This window comes from Sinocyclocheilus rhinocerous, unplaced genomic scaffold, assembly GCF_001515625.1.
Source record: "Sinocyclocheilus rhinocerous isolate Xijiao unplaced genomic scaffold, SAMN03320098_v1.1 scaffold466, whole genome shotgun sequence".
Classification (NCBI taxonomy): domain Eukaryota; kingdom Metazoa; phylum Chordata; class Actinopteri; order Cypriniformes; family Cyprinidae; genus Sinocyclocheilus; species Sinocyclocheilus rhinocerous.
The window spans coordinates 1,135,092-1,149,298 of record NW_015631145.1 but is presented as its reverse complement, the minus strand read 5'-3'; the positions used below and the strand labels follow the sequence as shown (position 1 = coordinate 1,149,298).

General features: G+C 34.6%; 1 protein-coding gene across 1 annotated transcript; it reads left to right on the top strand.

Moving 5' to 3' along the window:
• The first annotated feature begins 578 nt into the window (after positions 1–578).
• On the top strand, positions 579–11,053 carry LOC107741635 (inward rectifier potassium channel 13-like). Its single transcript, XM_016554395.1, has 3 exons — positions 579–703; positions 6,668–7,181; positions 10,154–11,053. Exons 2-3 carry the CDS (start codon positions 6,698–6,700, stop codon positions 10,750–10,752), a joined length of 1,083 nt encoding a protein of 360 aa, XP_016409881.1. The 5' UTR covers positions 579–703; positions 6,668–6,697; the 3' UTR covers positions 10,753–11,053.
• Positions 11,054–14,207: the final 3,154 nt, after the last annotated feature.

Genomic DNA, 14,207 nt, shown 5'->3' with positions numbered 1-14,207 from the left:
ACACACACACACACACACACACACACACACACTCACACAGAGAAGTGACTCTAGGTGTTCTCCTCCTCTCTCAAGTACTCCTAATTGGCCACATGCTGAGTAATGTGACCAATGAGTTTCAGGGCCGGCTCTCTTCATTGTATGTGTGTGTTTGTTGGAGTTCATCAGTGCGTTTGACTCTTTGGTGTCTCCTACAGAAGGATCTGGATTGGTTTTACACTCCGGCCGAGGATCTACGGTTCCTCACGTTCTAGATCCTGCTTGAACACCTCAAAAGGTTTCACGCTCTGTCGAAAAACACTGAGGAATCCCTAATAAACCCCAAAGAGAGAAAATTGGTGAGTAAAACTGGTGTGTGTGTGTGTGTGTGTGTGTGTGTGTGTGTGTGTTTTATGCTCTGCACAGAGAAGTGACTCTAGGTGTTCTCCTCCTCTCTCAAGTACTCCTAATTGGCCACATGCTGAGTAATGTGACCAATGAGTTTCAGGGCCGGCTCTCTTCATTGTATGTGTGTGTTTGTTGGAGTTCATCAGTGCGTTTGACTCTTTGGTGTCTCCTACAGAAGTATCTGGATTGGTTTTACACTCCGGCCGAGGATCTACGGTTCCTCACGTTCTAGATCCTGCTTGAACACCTCAAAAGGTTTCACGCTCTGTCGAAAAACACTGAGGAATCCCTAATAAACCCCAAAGAGAGAAAATTGGTGATGAGAACTGGTGTGTGTGTGTGTGTGTGTGTGTGTGTGTGTGTGTGTGTGTGTTTTATGCTCTGTTAGATAAATTATTAGATAAGACTTATAGCTGGAAGAGAAAAATAGAAGATATTTTACCTTGGGTGACCATGACTAATCACAGTCTCAGCAGACAAACTCTACTGAAAGCAATTCAGCATCCAGATCTTCACAGGGCAGTGTGTGTGTGTGTGTGTGTGTGTGTGTGTGAATCCTTGTTTATTCATAAAGGATTTCATGACATCTATTTTTTTCTCTTAAAGGAAAAGTTCACCCCCCAAAAAAATTTGTCATAATTTACTGACCTTAATGCCATTCCAATATGACCTAGAACATTATATTTACCTAGAGCACCAAAGGTGATAAAAAAAAAAAATCCAGGCCAGAAACGAAATGCAATGAGGACCGGGTCTGTCAAACTCCAAAATAATAAAAATAGCACCATAAAATTAGCCCACATGACTCTTGCACTGTATAAAGATTGAAATTTAGGTCTTCCCCTCTGCCAAAGCTCTGAAATGGAAACCAAATGTATGACATTGATGTAATTTGGCACCAAGCATCATTGCTCTTTAGCAAAACACTTTTAAATTATGCTCTATTTCTCACACAAAGCTATCATATGACTATGAATATAGTGTATGAGTAATATAGACTACTTTTATAGTCATTTTATGGTGCTTTTTTAGTCATTTTGGAGCAGATACAGACCCTTTTTTCACAAAAAAGGTGGCAAGAACTCTTAAAAAATATTCTTTTCTATTTCCAAGGTATATTTTAGGGTAACTGTCTTTTATATATCCATATCTCTCTCTATTCTCTTCTCCCTCTTTCCTGACTCTCATCACACACACACACACACACACACACACACTTGAAATAATCATTTACCCATGAGCACAACCTACTCATTTGCACTCTGACACATTGAACTGTGTGCAGTGGAGAATCACTCAGTTTTAATCAGACCAAATCTCTGGTTAAACTCGTAACTAAAATCACCGAAACAAGACACATTTTTTCCATTCTAATTCAGCTTGAAGTTCACACAAGTAAACCATGCACGACATGTGCTAAAGTTCAGATACAGTGCTTACAGTAACTGACAGCACTATCTCAAACTCTCTCTCTCTCTCTCTCTCTCACACACACACACACACACACACACACAGGTCCAGGTTAATCTTATATCCAGGAATCAGCTACTCATTGTTTTGCTATTGTTTCTCATGTGTTGAAGAAAGCATTCACAAGGTGAGGTGTCATTGAGGTAGCTTAATAATTGCAAGATGTCAATCAAAGATATGACTGATGAAAGGGAAAAAATAAATCAAAGAAAATAAAGAACTGCTAAAAAAACGAATCCTGAAATGCAAAGAAAATGACGTTCTTGGCTAGATTTACTCAAACTACATTATTTAATTTTTAAATAATTAAGTAATTTGTACAAAATGAACCTAGACATCACAGCAAACAGAAATGTGCTGACCACGACTTAACATAAATATGTGTAAAATGTCCTGTTTGCTAATATGTATCATAATTCTGTGTAAAATCACATGGTGTCATCTAAAGTATGCCAGAATATTTAATACGATTAGGTGTACTGCAAAAAAAATCAATTTCTTATTCAGTATTTTTGTCTTGTATTCCAGTACAAAGATCTAAACATTCATATATCATATATCATATATCAAGGCATATTTAGATAATAAGTCTAAGAAGTCTGAAAAATGTATCAAAATTAATCAAATTTAGGCCTAAAACAAGAATTAAATATCTGCCAGTGAGGTCAGAAAACATAATCTTGTTTTCCCTTTGGATTAAGTTGATTTTTCTAACCACATTGGCAGATTTTTAAAATTTTTTTATTTATTGTTTTTTTATTTATTGTTTAGACATTTCGCAAGACTCATTATCTTATGTCATTTTGCTTCTCAAGTAATTATGCCTTGATTTAAGAATGTTAAGAATGTCTGAAAAACAAGACAAAATAAATTTTTGCCGTGTATAAAAGAAAAAAAGAATGAAAGAATGAACATTTGCATGCGCATAAAAGCATTTTTTCATACAAACTTAGTTCCATCTGTAAATATGACCAGCGTCACGCCATCAACTGAAAGCCCATCATTCATAAGCTAATGAAACCTCGTATAAAGGCAAGCAACAATATGGTTATGTGGCAATGACTCATGCTCCGTCTGCAAAGGGTTTGTGTAAATGAATGGCATTTATACATATGGAGCCATCGTGTAGCATCAGATGTCCAGAATGTGCTACACTAGATGTAGCGCTGACATTATCAGCTGTTAATCCATGGAACAGGACACATAAAGAGACGTGTGTTTTAATCGCCCTGTGGTCAGATCCGATCACATGAATTACATGCGCCGCAAACACGCACACGGCTATGGTCTCCTGTGATTTATCATGTGATGGATTCCCTCATGAAGTTTAGGTTAAGATAGAACATGTTCATGGTCTTGTCTAATCGAATGTGTACTTCAGGGACCAGGGGTTATATTGGGCCAGAATGATCTGGTGTTAACTCTGATTGAAGAATTAAAAATAATTATGATTATTTTGTCAATCTAATAACATACGCAATAAATGTGTCCTCATTTCTGATAGACATCAACTGACTGTATCAACAACTGGCAGCAACAGTAATTAAATAAATCCATACTTTATTAAAAGTTTTACAATTGGGTTTTGAACCCAGACCAATACATGCATTGTAAGTTTATATATATATGTGACCCTGGACCACAAAACCAGTCATAAGGGTCTTTTTTTTTTAAATTGAGATTTATACATCATCTGAATAAATAAGCTTTCCATTGATATATGGTTTGTTAGGATCGGACAATATTTGGCCGAGATACAACTATTTGAAAATCTGGAATCTGAGGGTGCAAAAAAATCTAAATATTGAGAAAATCGCCTTTAAAGTTGTCCAAATGAAGTTCTTAGCAATGCATATTACTAATCAAAAATTAAGTTTGAATATATTTACAGTAGGACATTTACAAAATATCTCCATGGAACATGATCTTTACTTAATATCCTAATGATTTTTGGCATAAAAGTAAAATCGATCATTTTGACCCATACAATGTATTTTTGGCTATTGCTACAAATATACCCCAGCGACTTAAGACTGCTTTTGTGGTCCAGAGTCGCAAATATGATCTAAGTTTATAAATATTATGATATTTGATGTATTTACGGAATGTATGGAATGAAAATGTATGGAAATATTTTCGAGAACATTATCCTAAAGTTCTGTCTGTTTCATTGTTGTTGTTGTTAATCAAAACTAAAACTGTTTCAATTTTTGGGTAATTTAAATCAAGCTGAAGTAAACAAATATTATATAAAAACTTAAACTTGAAATCTTAAAAATGTAAATGAAAATTATAAATAAATAAAAATAAATTACAAAACTGTGATATAAGTTTAAATGTAAGTACTAAAATTACTACAACTATATATATACTACAATAGTAATATGTACAAAAGTTTGGCCTCATTTAAAAAAGATTTTAAGAAATAATACTTTTATTATACATCTTTGCTTTTATTCAGCAAGGATGTGTTAAATTCATGTTGAAAAGATTTTTATTTCTAATAAGTCCTGTTCTTTTGAACTTTCTATCCATTAAAGTTGTAATGGATACAGTTTCTACAAAAATATGAAGCAGCATAACTGTTCAACATAATAAGAATTGTTCCTTGAGCACCAAATCAGCATATTAAAATGATTTCTAAAAGATCACGTGACACTGAAGGCTTTAAATTGGAAATTTGCCATCGCAGGAATAAATTACATTTTAAAATAGAAAATAGTTTTTTTTTATTTCATTTTTTTTATATCCATCGCAGGAATAAATTACATTTTAAAATACATTCAAATAGATAATAGTTTTTTGTGTGTGTGTGTGTGTTTTTTAAAATATCATGTCATAATATTACTATTTTGGTCAAATATATGTAGCCTTGGTAAGCATAATTATATTTAATCATTTATTTTATTGTTGTTTTTTCCAGTAAATATATATTTATGTAGTAATATGGCAAAATGCATTCAACATTGAAACTATCTTGTCTAAGTTCACCAGAAACACCGCCAAATTATAGGGATTTCCAAACCCGGAAATCCCATTTTAACCTCAGATGGGGATCAAGGTCAGGGCACAATATGCTAGAATTTGTAAAGATTGAAAGCAAACCTCACTCATCTTCAGCCAGCAATTTTCCCCATTAGGAAAACATCCAGAAGTGGAACATTCCCTCTCCTCACCGGGAGAGAAGCCGGAGGGCAAGTTAACATTTGTTAAATGAAAATGTGACACTCTGCTCTTATTTACAGTTTAACCTGAAGTGTTGGCTTCCAAACATCCTCAGGCACTTTCATTTAGTGTGCCTGCATAATATTTACAGACACATTTAACTTGTTATACAAGGGGCTGGTGCATTATTCTTTGTCAGGTTCTCTAGCACACAATCTAATATCATTAAGCAGTGTGACACACTGAAAAACATTGTGCTATTGGACTTCTTTTTTCTTTTTATTATTATTTCAGTGCTTTGCTTTTTAGTGTCAGACTAGGCCTAATTACTCGTAGTCATCTGGTAGAGAGAGAGACCGCGCAAAAAAAAAAAAGAGCGGATTAAACACACATTCCTGCTGTCTTTTCCACACACACACCCCACTGAGAAACATCACCAATTAAGTCACCTGGCAGCCACATCAGTGCAGAAGTACACACACTACACAACATCTCTGCCTTCTCTTCCTCAATAATAACACAGGTGACTAATGTTCATACTGCTGGTTCAAATGTCAAAGGAATAGTTCACCCGAAAATCTGTTGTTGTCATCCTTAATGTACAGTTCCAAACCCAAAGAGAGAAATTTTTTATATTTTGACAGCTGTCAAGTGCCAAAAAAGGATAAAAAAATACACCATAAAAGTAGTTATGGTGTTAATACACAACTTAGGCACTATATTTCAAGTCTATTGTATTAAAGTAATACAATACCTTTTAGTGAGTTTAATATTATTTATATTTACTATCAAAAGATTTAGTAATATTTTAAATAAGCTTTTTCTATATTCGGGTTTTTTTTTTTTGTTATGTGCTTTTGTCATTTAGTTTTTATATATATATTTCTTTATAGGTTTAATTTTTATTTCCATTTTAGTACTTCAACTTAAACGTTTTATAATTTTTAACGTGCTTTTGTCATCATTTTTTAAGCTTTAATTTCAATTAATTAATTTTAATTAGTAATTTTAGTTACTAAAACTTAATATCTAATAATTTATTTCTGTTTGTTGCCTAGGCAACAGTTAAAATTTTCATTTAAGTTTTTGAGGTTTAAATTTTAAGATTATGATTTTCATCTATTATTTATATCATTTTATTTCAGCTTTATTTCAATTAACGAAAATGATTTTTAATGGTTTTAGTTTTAGTTAACAATAACAACACTGGAACAGACAGAAATGTAGTAAGATATTCACAAAAAAAAAAAAAGAAAGAAAACTCCCATCAAACTTCATCCTGTATATTAAATCTAACTTATTGAGAACCAACACCATTTTCTGTTAATTACATCAAATCTGGCACCATTTTTTAGATGGGAACAGATTAGGACAAATTTTGCATTACATTACATCAACAATGGATCCTCTGCAGTGAATGGGTGCCGTCAGAAACTCAAAGTCCAAACAGCTGATAAAAACATCACAATAATGTCTTGTGAAGTGAGAAGCTGCACGTTTGTAAGAAACAAATCCCCCCAAAAAGACTTTTTAACTTTAAACTATAGCTTCTTGTTAAAATACAAAGTCCTCTATCCATTTAAGGGGGTCTGAATACTTTCCGTACCCACTGTATATATATCTGTATGTCTGTATACCTTTCCAGGTGCCATCCGCTTGCCAACTTTCCATCACCATGACAAGCACCACCAGCGACCAAAAGGCCGCCTCCTGCCCACTGATGGCCAAACCTCCCCGTCAGCGGCTGGTCAGTAAGGACGGACGGAGCCTGATGCAAGGCAATGCCCCAGGCTCCAGAGAGACGTGGTTCGGGGCCCTGCGGGACATGTGGGGGACGTGGCTGGCGCTGCGCTGGCGATGGGTGGTGCTGGCGTTCTGCGGCTCCTTCCTGCTTCACTGGCTGCTGTTCGCGGTGTTGTGGTACCTGCTCGCCCGTGTCAACGGAGACCTGGACGTGCCCGACCATGACTCCCCACCAGCCGGCCACGTGCTGTGTGTCAAACACGTGACGGGCTTCACCGCCGCCTTCTCTTTTGCCCTCGAGACGCAGCTGACCATCGGGTATGGCACCATGTACCCCAACGCTGACTGTCCGACCGCCATAGCACTGCTCGCCCTGCAGATGCTGCTGGGACTCATGCTGGAGGCCTTCATCACTGGTACACACCACAGTCTTCTACTTTACTGAAGAAATATGCATGAAGTCTATATAAGAGATATAACTTTCCTTGGAAATGAGGATTTTAAATTAGTTTTTTTTTTTTTTTTTACAGGAATATCCTAGATTCAATACAAGTTAAGTTTAATCGACAAGCACCTGCATTATAAGAAAAAAAAATAAGGCTGCATTAAAAAAGAAAAAAAATTTTATGGTGAGGATTTAAAAGCACAAATGTTAGCTAATAATTATAAAAGCATTTACAATAACTCTTGTTACAATTTATTTATTATTTGTCTTGACGAACCTTCTTTTAAAAAAAAAAATTATTACACAATTAAGCAAATTAAGCAAGTAATAATTTATATTTTTATTAATTTTATTGATTTACTAAATTATTTTATTTGCATTTTTTCTTTTAGTTCCTTTCTAATATTTTTAATTAAAATTTAGCATTTCTATTTTCATTCTATTTCATATATATTTTAAATTCATATTTTAAATGAGTTTTTTATATTTTCAGTTTCAGCTTGATTTTAAAGTTTTAGTAATTTTGTTATGTGCTTTTGTCATTTATATTAGTTTTTTTTTCTTTTTCTTTTTTTACAAATATTTCTATATAGCTTTGATAAATTTATTTTATTTAAAATTTATTTTTATTTAAATTATTATTTTTGCAGTTTTTATTATAATTACTTTTATTCTATTTTCTAAAATACAAATTTTCTGGTTTCATTCAATTTCATTCTATACATTTCAAATTCAAACCTAGCATCTCAAAAAAGAGAAACCTCTACCTCTTCTATTAAAATTTATTATTTGAGCTGTAAATCTGTTTAAATCATCACTTTCACAGCATTTCGGATGTAATACAGACAGGTTAGTAAAAAAAAAACTCATGTTAATACACACACGCACACACCATATGTATAATATATATCAGACATACTGTATATGTATCATGTTTATGTAAAATGTTTACCAACCTTTGTGTACAAAAAAACCTATATACAAGACATTAACTTGTGCTGAACCTAGAATATTCCATTAAAGCCTAAACAGCTACAGTACATGGGTTTTACATTAAGGATGTTAAGCTGCTTTTCAACCAGAAAACATAAGCACATAAATCACACATTTCCATTAATGTTCATATCATCATCATACTGTATATCTATCTGTTGACTATTTCAACACGGTCCCCTGTTTATAGGTAAGCCAAACTGTAACTTAAAGTCTGAAGTCAACATATATTCTGAAAGAATTCGGAAAAAAACAAACATGTTTTTTTTTTCTCCAATTAGTTACCTCAGAAAATCTCACAATGACCTATAGATAAAGACTTCAGATATATGTACAGTCAGTCATGGGACTGAGTTCCCATGCTTTAAGGAGATCACCAGTAAAAGACTCTTTGATGGATATATTTTAAATAAAACTTATCACGAGTACTTTGCCTCTGAACTACAGGGTAAATGTAAACGCATCACAAATCTGGCTTTGTATAGCAGAAAATCCTGGTACTGAAGCCCTCAGAGGAAATGCAAAAGGACCTGTAGATGTCCTGCTAGTGAACAAGAAAATATGTAACAGTATGCACTGAAATCAGGGGTAGGCTACTTGATCCTACTTTAGAGTTTTAGTTTATTAAGCCACCCATAAACACAAATAAAATGTAAATGAACTGACAAATGCTGCCATCTTGGCTCAACTGCAGTTGAGCATACATGTTTTGTGAGCCAATCAGCTGAGCTGCAGATGTCATGTGACTAATCACTCTGCTAGATAACTATCCTGGGCTGCGTTCAGCCCTGACAAAACGGTGCAAAACGTTTTTTTAAACGGAAACGGTGGTGCGTGGAACACTCTGTTCTGATGACGCAAGAGTTGCAACTATGGCTGTCTATCAATGCAAGCAAGTGTCATTTGGTCAGTACTTGTCGTTTGAATATCTAGGGATTGTGTTGAAAGGTGCTCCACGCATTCTGTTTATCATTATTTACAGGCCTCCAAAATACTCTCCAGCGGCGGGCCCCCCTCCAAAATACTCTCCAGAAAGATTAAAGTTCAAGCTCAAAACCTTTCTGGGTTTTGAGCTTGAACTTGCCCCTGTGCTTTGATACCAAAGACAGGGGGAAAGTTCATTTACAGCCATTTATTACTATAATATAATGAAACATTTGTTTACAAAAAATTTATTGGCTGTCAACAGAGAAAAAAAAAAAGTAGTACTTTGAGTGTTTTTGACCAGGACTGGGTAAAAACACAAAATAATGTTCTTTTTAGCAGCATCATATGACCCCTTTAATAATTATGATTGTGAACAAGAAGTTGAATTGTAAAGACAGGAAGTAGAATTCACTGAATCACAATTCAGATAATGGTAACAGATAATTGCATTTTATATATTGTTTATATAAAATAGGTATTTAAAAAAAGATCAAATGACATTTCAAACCAATCTATCTGTCTGTAAAGAATTTTTAAAGACTTTTATTTATTGAATTATTTATTATGCTTTATTTTTTATTTTTTTAATTCCTTAAATTCAGTTTCATCTCTCATTTGTGGCAAGGTTTTTTTTTAAACAAACATACCTTTTTCAAAAATAAATTATTATTATTATTATTATTATTATTATTATATACACATTTTCTATTATTACTATTATTATTATCACCATCATCATAATTTATTTACCTTAATAGTTACATTTATTATTTTGCAGTTTTATTTAGCTTCATTTCATTTCCTTTCCTTTGTCATCCTTTCATCCTATTTTTTCCCATCACTTCTTATGTGCATTTGTGCCAAAGTTTTTCCAGACGAAAAAAAACAAACAAAAAAAAGTATTATTTTCTATTGTTATTATTATCAATATAAATACTTTCTTTATTCAATAATTTATTTTGCAGTTTTATTCACTTTGTTAAATATTATTTCATTCCATTTTTCCCCCCTGTCACTTCTCAGGTGCATTTGTGGCTAAGTTCTCCCGCCCTCAAAAGCGATGCGGTGGGATCCTGTTCAGCCCTCAGGCCGTAGTGTGTGAGGTCAGAGGTCAGCGTTGCTTGATGTTCCGCGTCTGTAACCTGCTTCCAAGGCCGCTGGTGGATGTGTGCGTGAGCGCCGTTCTCTACGAAGAACGTGACGATCACGAACTCTACCAAACCACGATGGAATTCAGCGTCGATAACCTGGGGTCACGACCTTGCCCCCTTTTCCTGTCACCTCTGACCTTTTATCACCCTCTAACTCCATCCAGCCCTCTAAACAATGCACCTAACATCAAACACTTGGAGTTGGTGGTGTTCCTCAACGCTTCTCAGGAGAGCACGGGCTCCGGCTACCACAAGAGGACGTCCTACCTGCCAGACGAGATCCAGTACGGCAGCTGCTTCGCCAAGGTGACGTCTCGGCACGGAAAAGGCCGGAGCAAAGCCGAAAGCATGCTCTATTTTGACATGCAGCCCTGTCCACTCACGCTCCAAAACACACACACCGGCGATGCACTGGAGAAAGAGCACGAGGTGGTCCAGATCAACGGGGAAGACAGTGACCGGGTGGAGTAGCAGTGCTTTATTTTTATGCAAGGGTGTATGATTTCATAAGGATTCTCCGCTCATGAAACGTGCATTTCATTTCACAACACAACCTCCAGTTTATGACTTTTTTATCCCAAAAGACAACCTCAGTTATTTATGGTCTGATATGTCACCCCGTCCTGTTAGAAACCCATCAAAAACATTTTTTGCTGCTATGGACACACTTGCGTTTTCCAGAGCAACACAGATGAGTGACAGCTGCTTAAGATCTTGTTTTCATATGGCAATAAGAGGAATCTCCAATGTTTTATGATTGTAACTGACCATCTTCACCCGGAATCCACTGACACCACAAAACCAAGTTTGAGCCCTTATTTATTCGGCGCCTGGACATTGTCACTGCGTTACCTGTCTGTATCTGAGTCAAGGGCTTGTTTTCAAAATATAAATTATTAAAGTGCTGCACACAGTGCTGGGTAGATTACTTACAAATTGTAATCCGTTACTGATTACAAATTACATGATGGAAATGATAGTGTGCAACATAAACTATTGGATTACGCATATTAGGTAATGCATTCGGACTACTTTTTGATTACTTTTAGATTACTTTTGACTTAAAATATATTCCATTCATGAAGTGTATTAAACATTACATTATGCCAGGGATTCATGAATGAACTACAGGGGGTTTGTGAATTGATGAAAAGCTGGAAGACTTTCTAAATGCATGAAAGCAGTAGAATTTTAGAAATGAAAATTTAAGAAAGAGAGAGAAGAAGAAGAAGAAACATAGCAATCAAATTATGAATAATTTACTGCTAATAATATGTAATAATGTTATCTATAAAAAAAGTAACTGTAATTTGATTATGAGCATTTTAAAAGGTAACATTCTAATTACAAGTACTTAAATTTTGTAATCTGATTACATAATCCAGATTACATTACAATCAGTTACCCAGCACTGGCTACACAGACAACGGTCATCCTTGTCCATAAAGAATTTTTATCAAAATGCATGAATGTTAGGGATAGTTCAACCAAAAATGAAAACTCTGTCATCATGCACCTGTCATCGTCTCATATCCACATAAGGTGGATGTTCATTTATTAATATAGAGTGTTGCAGTGATGACCCGGAAGTTCACATCACCAACAAAAACTCAATAGCATTCTTCCACAATTTTTTGGATTATTATTAAGTATGGTGGCCAACAAAAGTTTATTATTCTTACACATAAAAAGTAAAACGCTAAACATGGGCTATAAATAAAAACTACACCATGGTTGCATAACTTTAATGTCACCACCATTAAAGGGGTCATAGGATGCCCATTTTCCACAAGTTGATATGATTCTTTAAGGTCTTAATGAAAGGTCTGTGACATAGTTTGGTTAAAATTTCTCAATGGTAGTGTAAAAAACACCTTTTTTACCCTGTCAAAAACAGCTCTTTTCAGATCAAGCCGTTTTTGTAGCATTTTCCTTTAAATGTTAATGAGCTCTGCTGACCCCGCCCCTCTCTTTCGAGCTGCTCTCAGAAAGACTGTTTACTTTAGCCGCATTCATCGTGAAACTTGCTAATTAGCACATTAAGGCGATTTGCAAAGATTCATTACAAAACATTATACTCACTTCTTCTGAAGATGAGGCTGGATCACGAATGATTCGCGCGAACATAGACGCATTTATGTAGATCGGGGGCGCATTCCCTTCAGAAACAAGCATAATCCACTGCATCTTCAGTGGCTCAGATGTCGGGAGTAAATGACGACTGCTATGTTCATTATTACATCCAACAACAGAACACCTCAATCGCTTAGGAGTCATTATTGTCTACATCTGCTCCGGCGGTGAAACAATGGCGGACTGATGACAGCTCACGCATCTGAGATCGGCTCGATTTGAGAAAGGGGAAAACATTTAACGAGATAAAAAAAAAACACTGGGTGGATTTTAATCATTATAGGGTGGTTGTGTACACACACTGCCAACACACATTTCAGTTCAAACAACTTGTAAAAGTGCATGTAGCATCCTATGGCCCCTTTAAGCTTACAACAACTCTTTCAGTGTTTATTTATAACATTTTCCCTGAAATTCTGAGTTAGAATAGCTTGCAAGAGCGTGATTATAAACACAAAGAGGCTGTAAAAGCAGACTAGAAGTGAGAAGATGAGTTTATCTGTTCTGGACGATAGTGTTTAATGTCCCGATCAGCCTCTGTAGTCCCATTTAGACACTTGTTAGCGACCTCCTTTTTGAAAACAAGTAAAAGGAGTAGTACTGAAGGATTTTTATATTGTAGAGTAAAATATCTTGAGCTTGTGTTAACCACAGACCTAAAATTCAGCCATTTAACCAAAAACCCATTCAAAAAACCCATTGACTTCAGAAACCAGAAGTGCTCAAATGCTTGTTTCTGGGTTTTGGCCCAAAAAAATATGTCATCTCTGCAACACTCTTATTATTATTTAATATTCAATGAAAAAATTGACTTTTGTCGTATTTGGTTGAACTATACCTTTAAAGTGTTCATTAACACCCCTATTAAGTGCCTACTGATAAACTTTTCTTTTTCATGAAAAGTCATGAAATGGACTTTTGGATGGAGAGATCGAATATTGAACTGAACATTAACAGTGATGTAAATAATAAAGTATATAGATAAATAAATAGATTATTTACTAGATTCTTTTTGGGAAAGAAAATCTCAGTATTATCAGTGCAATGCAATCTATGCAATAAAACAAATAAAAAATTAGCACAATCCTATACTGGTGGCACAACACTGTATGATTTTTTCTCTGTAGGTGATTATATATAGCACATGTATTGTCTGTTTGTCAATCAGGAAAGACTGATTGCTTTCACTTTATTATTATATGTATAAAGCATGATTGTTAAACTCGGGAAGGCTGGAAAAAATTGTAGTAATTCAGTTTCCTGCAAACAGGCCACCAATCAATTGTTTTTCAAGCTACACTGACTGGAAACTGATGTGGAAAAGAAATGTCTTTATTTTGATATGTGGAAAACTAGACTGGATTAAAATATCTGTGAAAATGTTGTGGTTGTGTTTTTTTTTTTAATCCTTACAGAACATTTTATGCATTTTATACATCATTAGCAGTAATTCTTATACAGTTAAACAAAATTTATGTCAGCAACACACTTTATAGTGCATGTTTTGTTGACCAAGTCCTGTGCTGCCACCTACAGGCACTTCAGAGAAAATAAATGCCACCGATATAACAACAATTATTACATTTTGCACATATGGAATAAAACGAAGCCGCTATTTAACAGAAATAAATATATAAATGATAATTCAAAATATTAATAAACAAAATAATAGTATATAAATAACACTAAAAAAAACACTTGCCATATAGGGTCTATAATAGTATATAGTAGGGTTGATGATCAGAATTGCAAAAGCTGAATATAATATAATATAATATAATATAATATAAAAT

What these genes read in the sequence shown, in the direction of transcription:
- LOC107741635 (XM_016554395.1), top strand. Translation starts at nt 6,698, where the DNA reads ATGACAAGCACCACCAGCGACCAAAAGGCCGCCTCCTGCCCACTGATG. An exon ending in GCTGGAGGCCTTCATCACTG is followed by an intron (nt 7,182 to 10,153) that starts GTACACACCACA and finishes GTCACTTCTCAG; the next exon opens with GTGCATTTGTGGCTAAGTTC.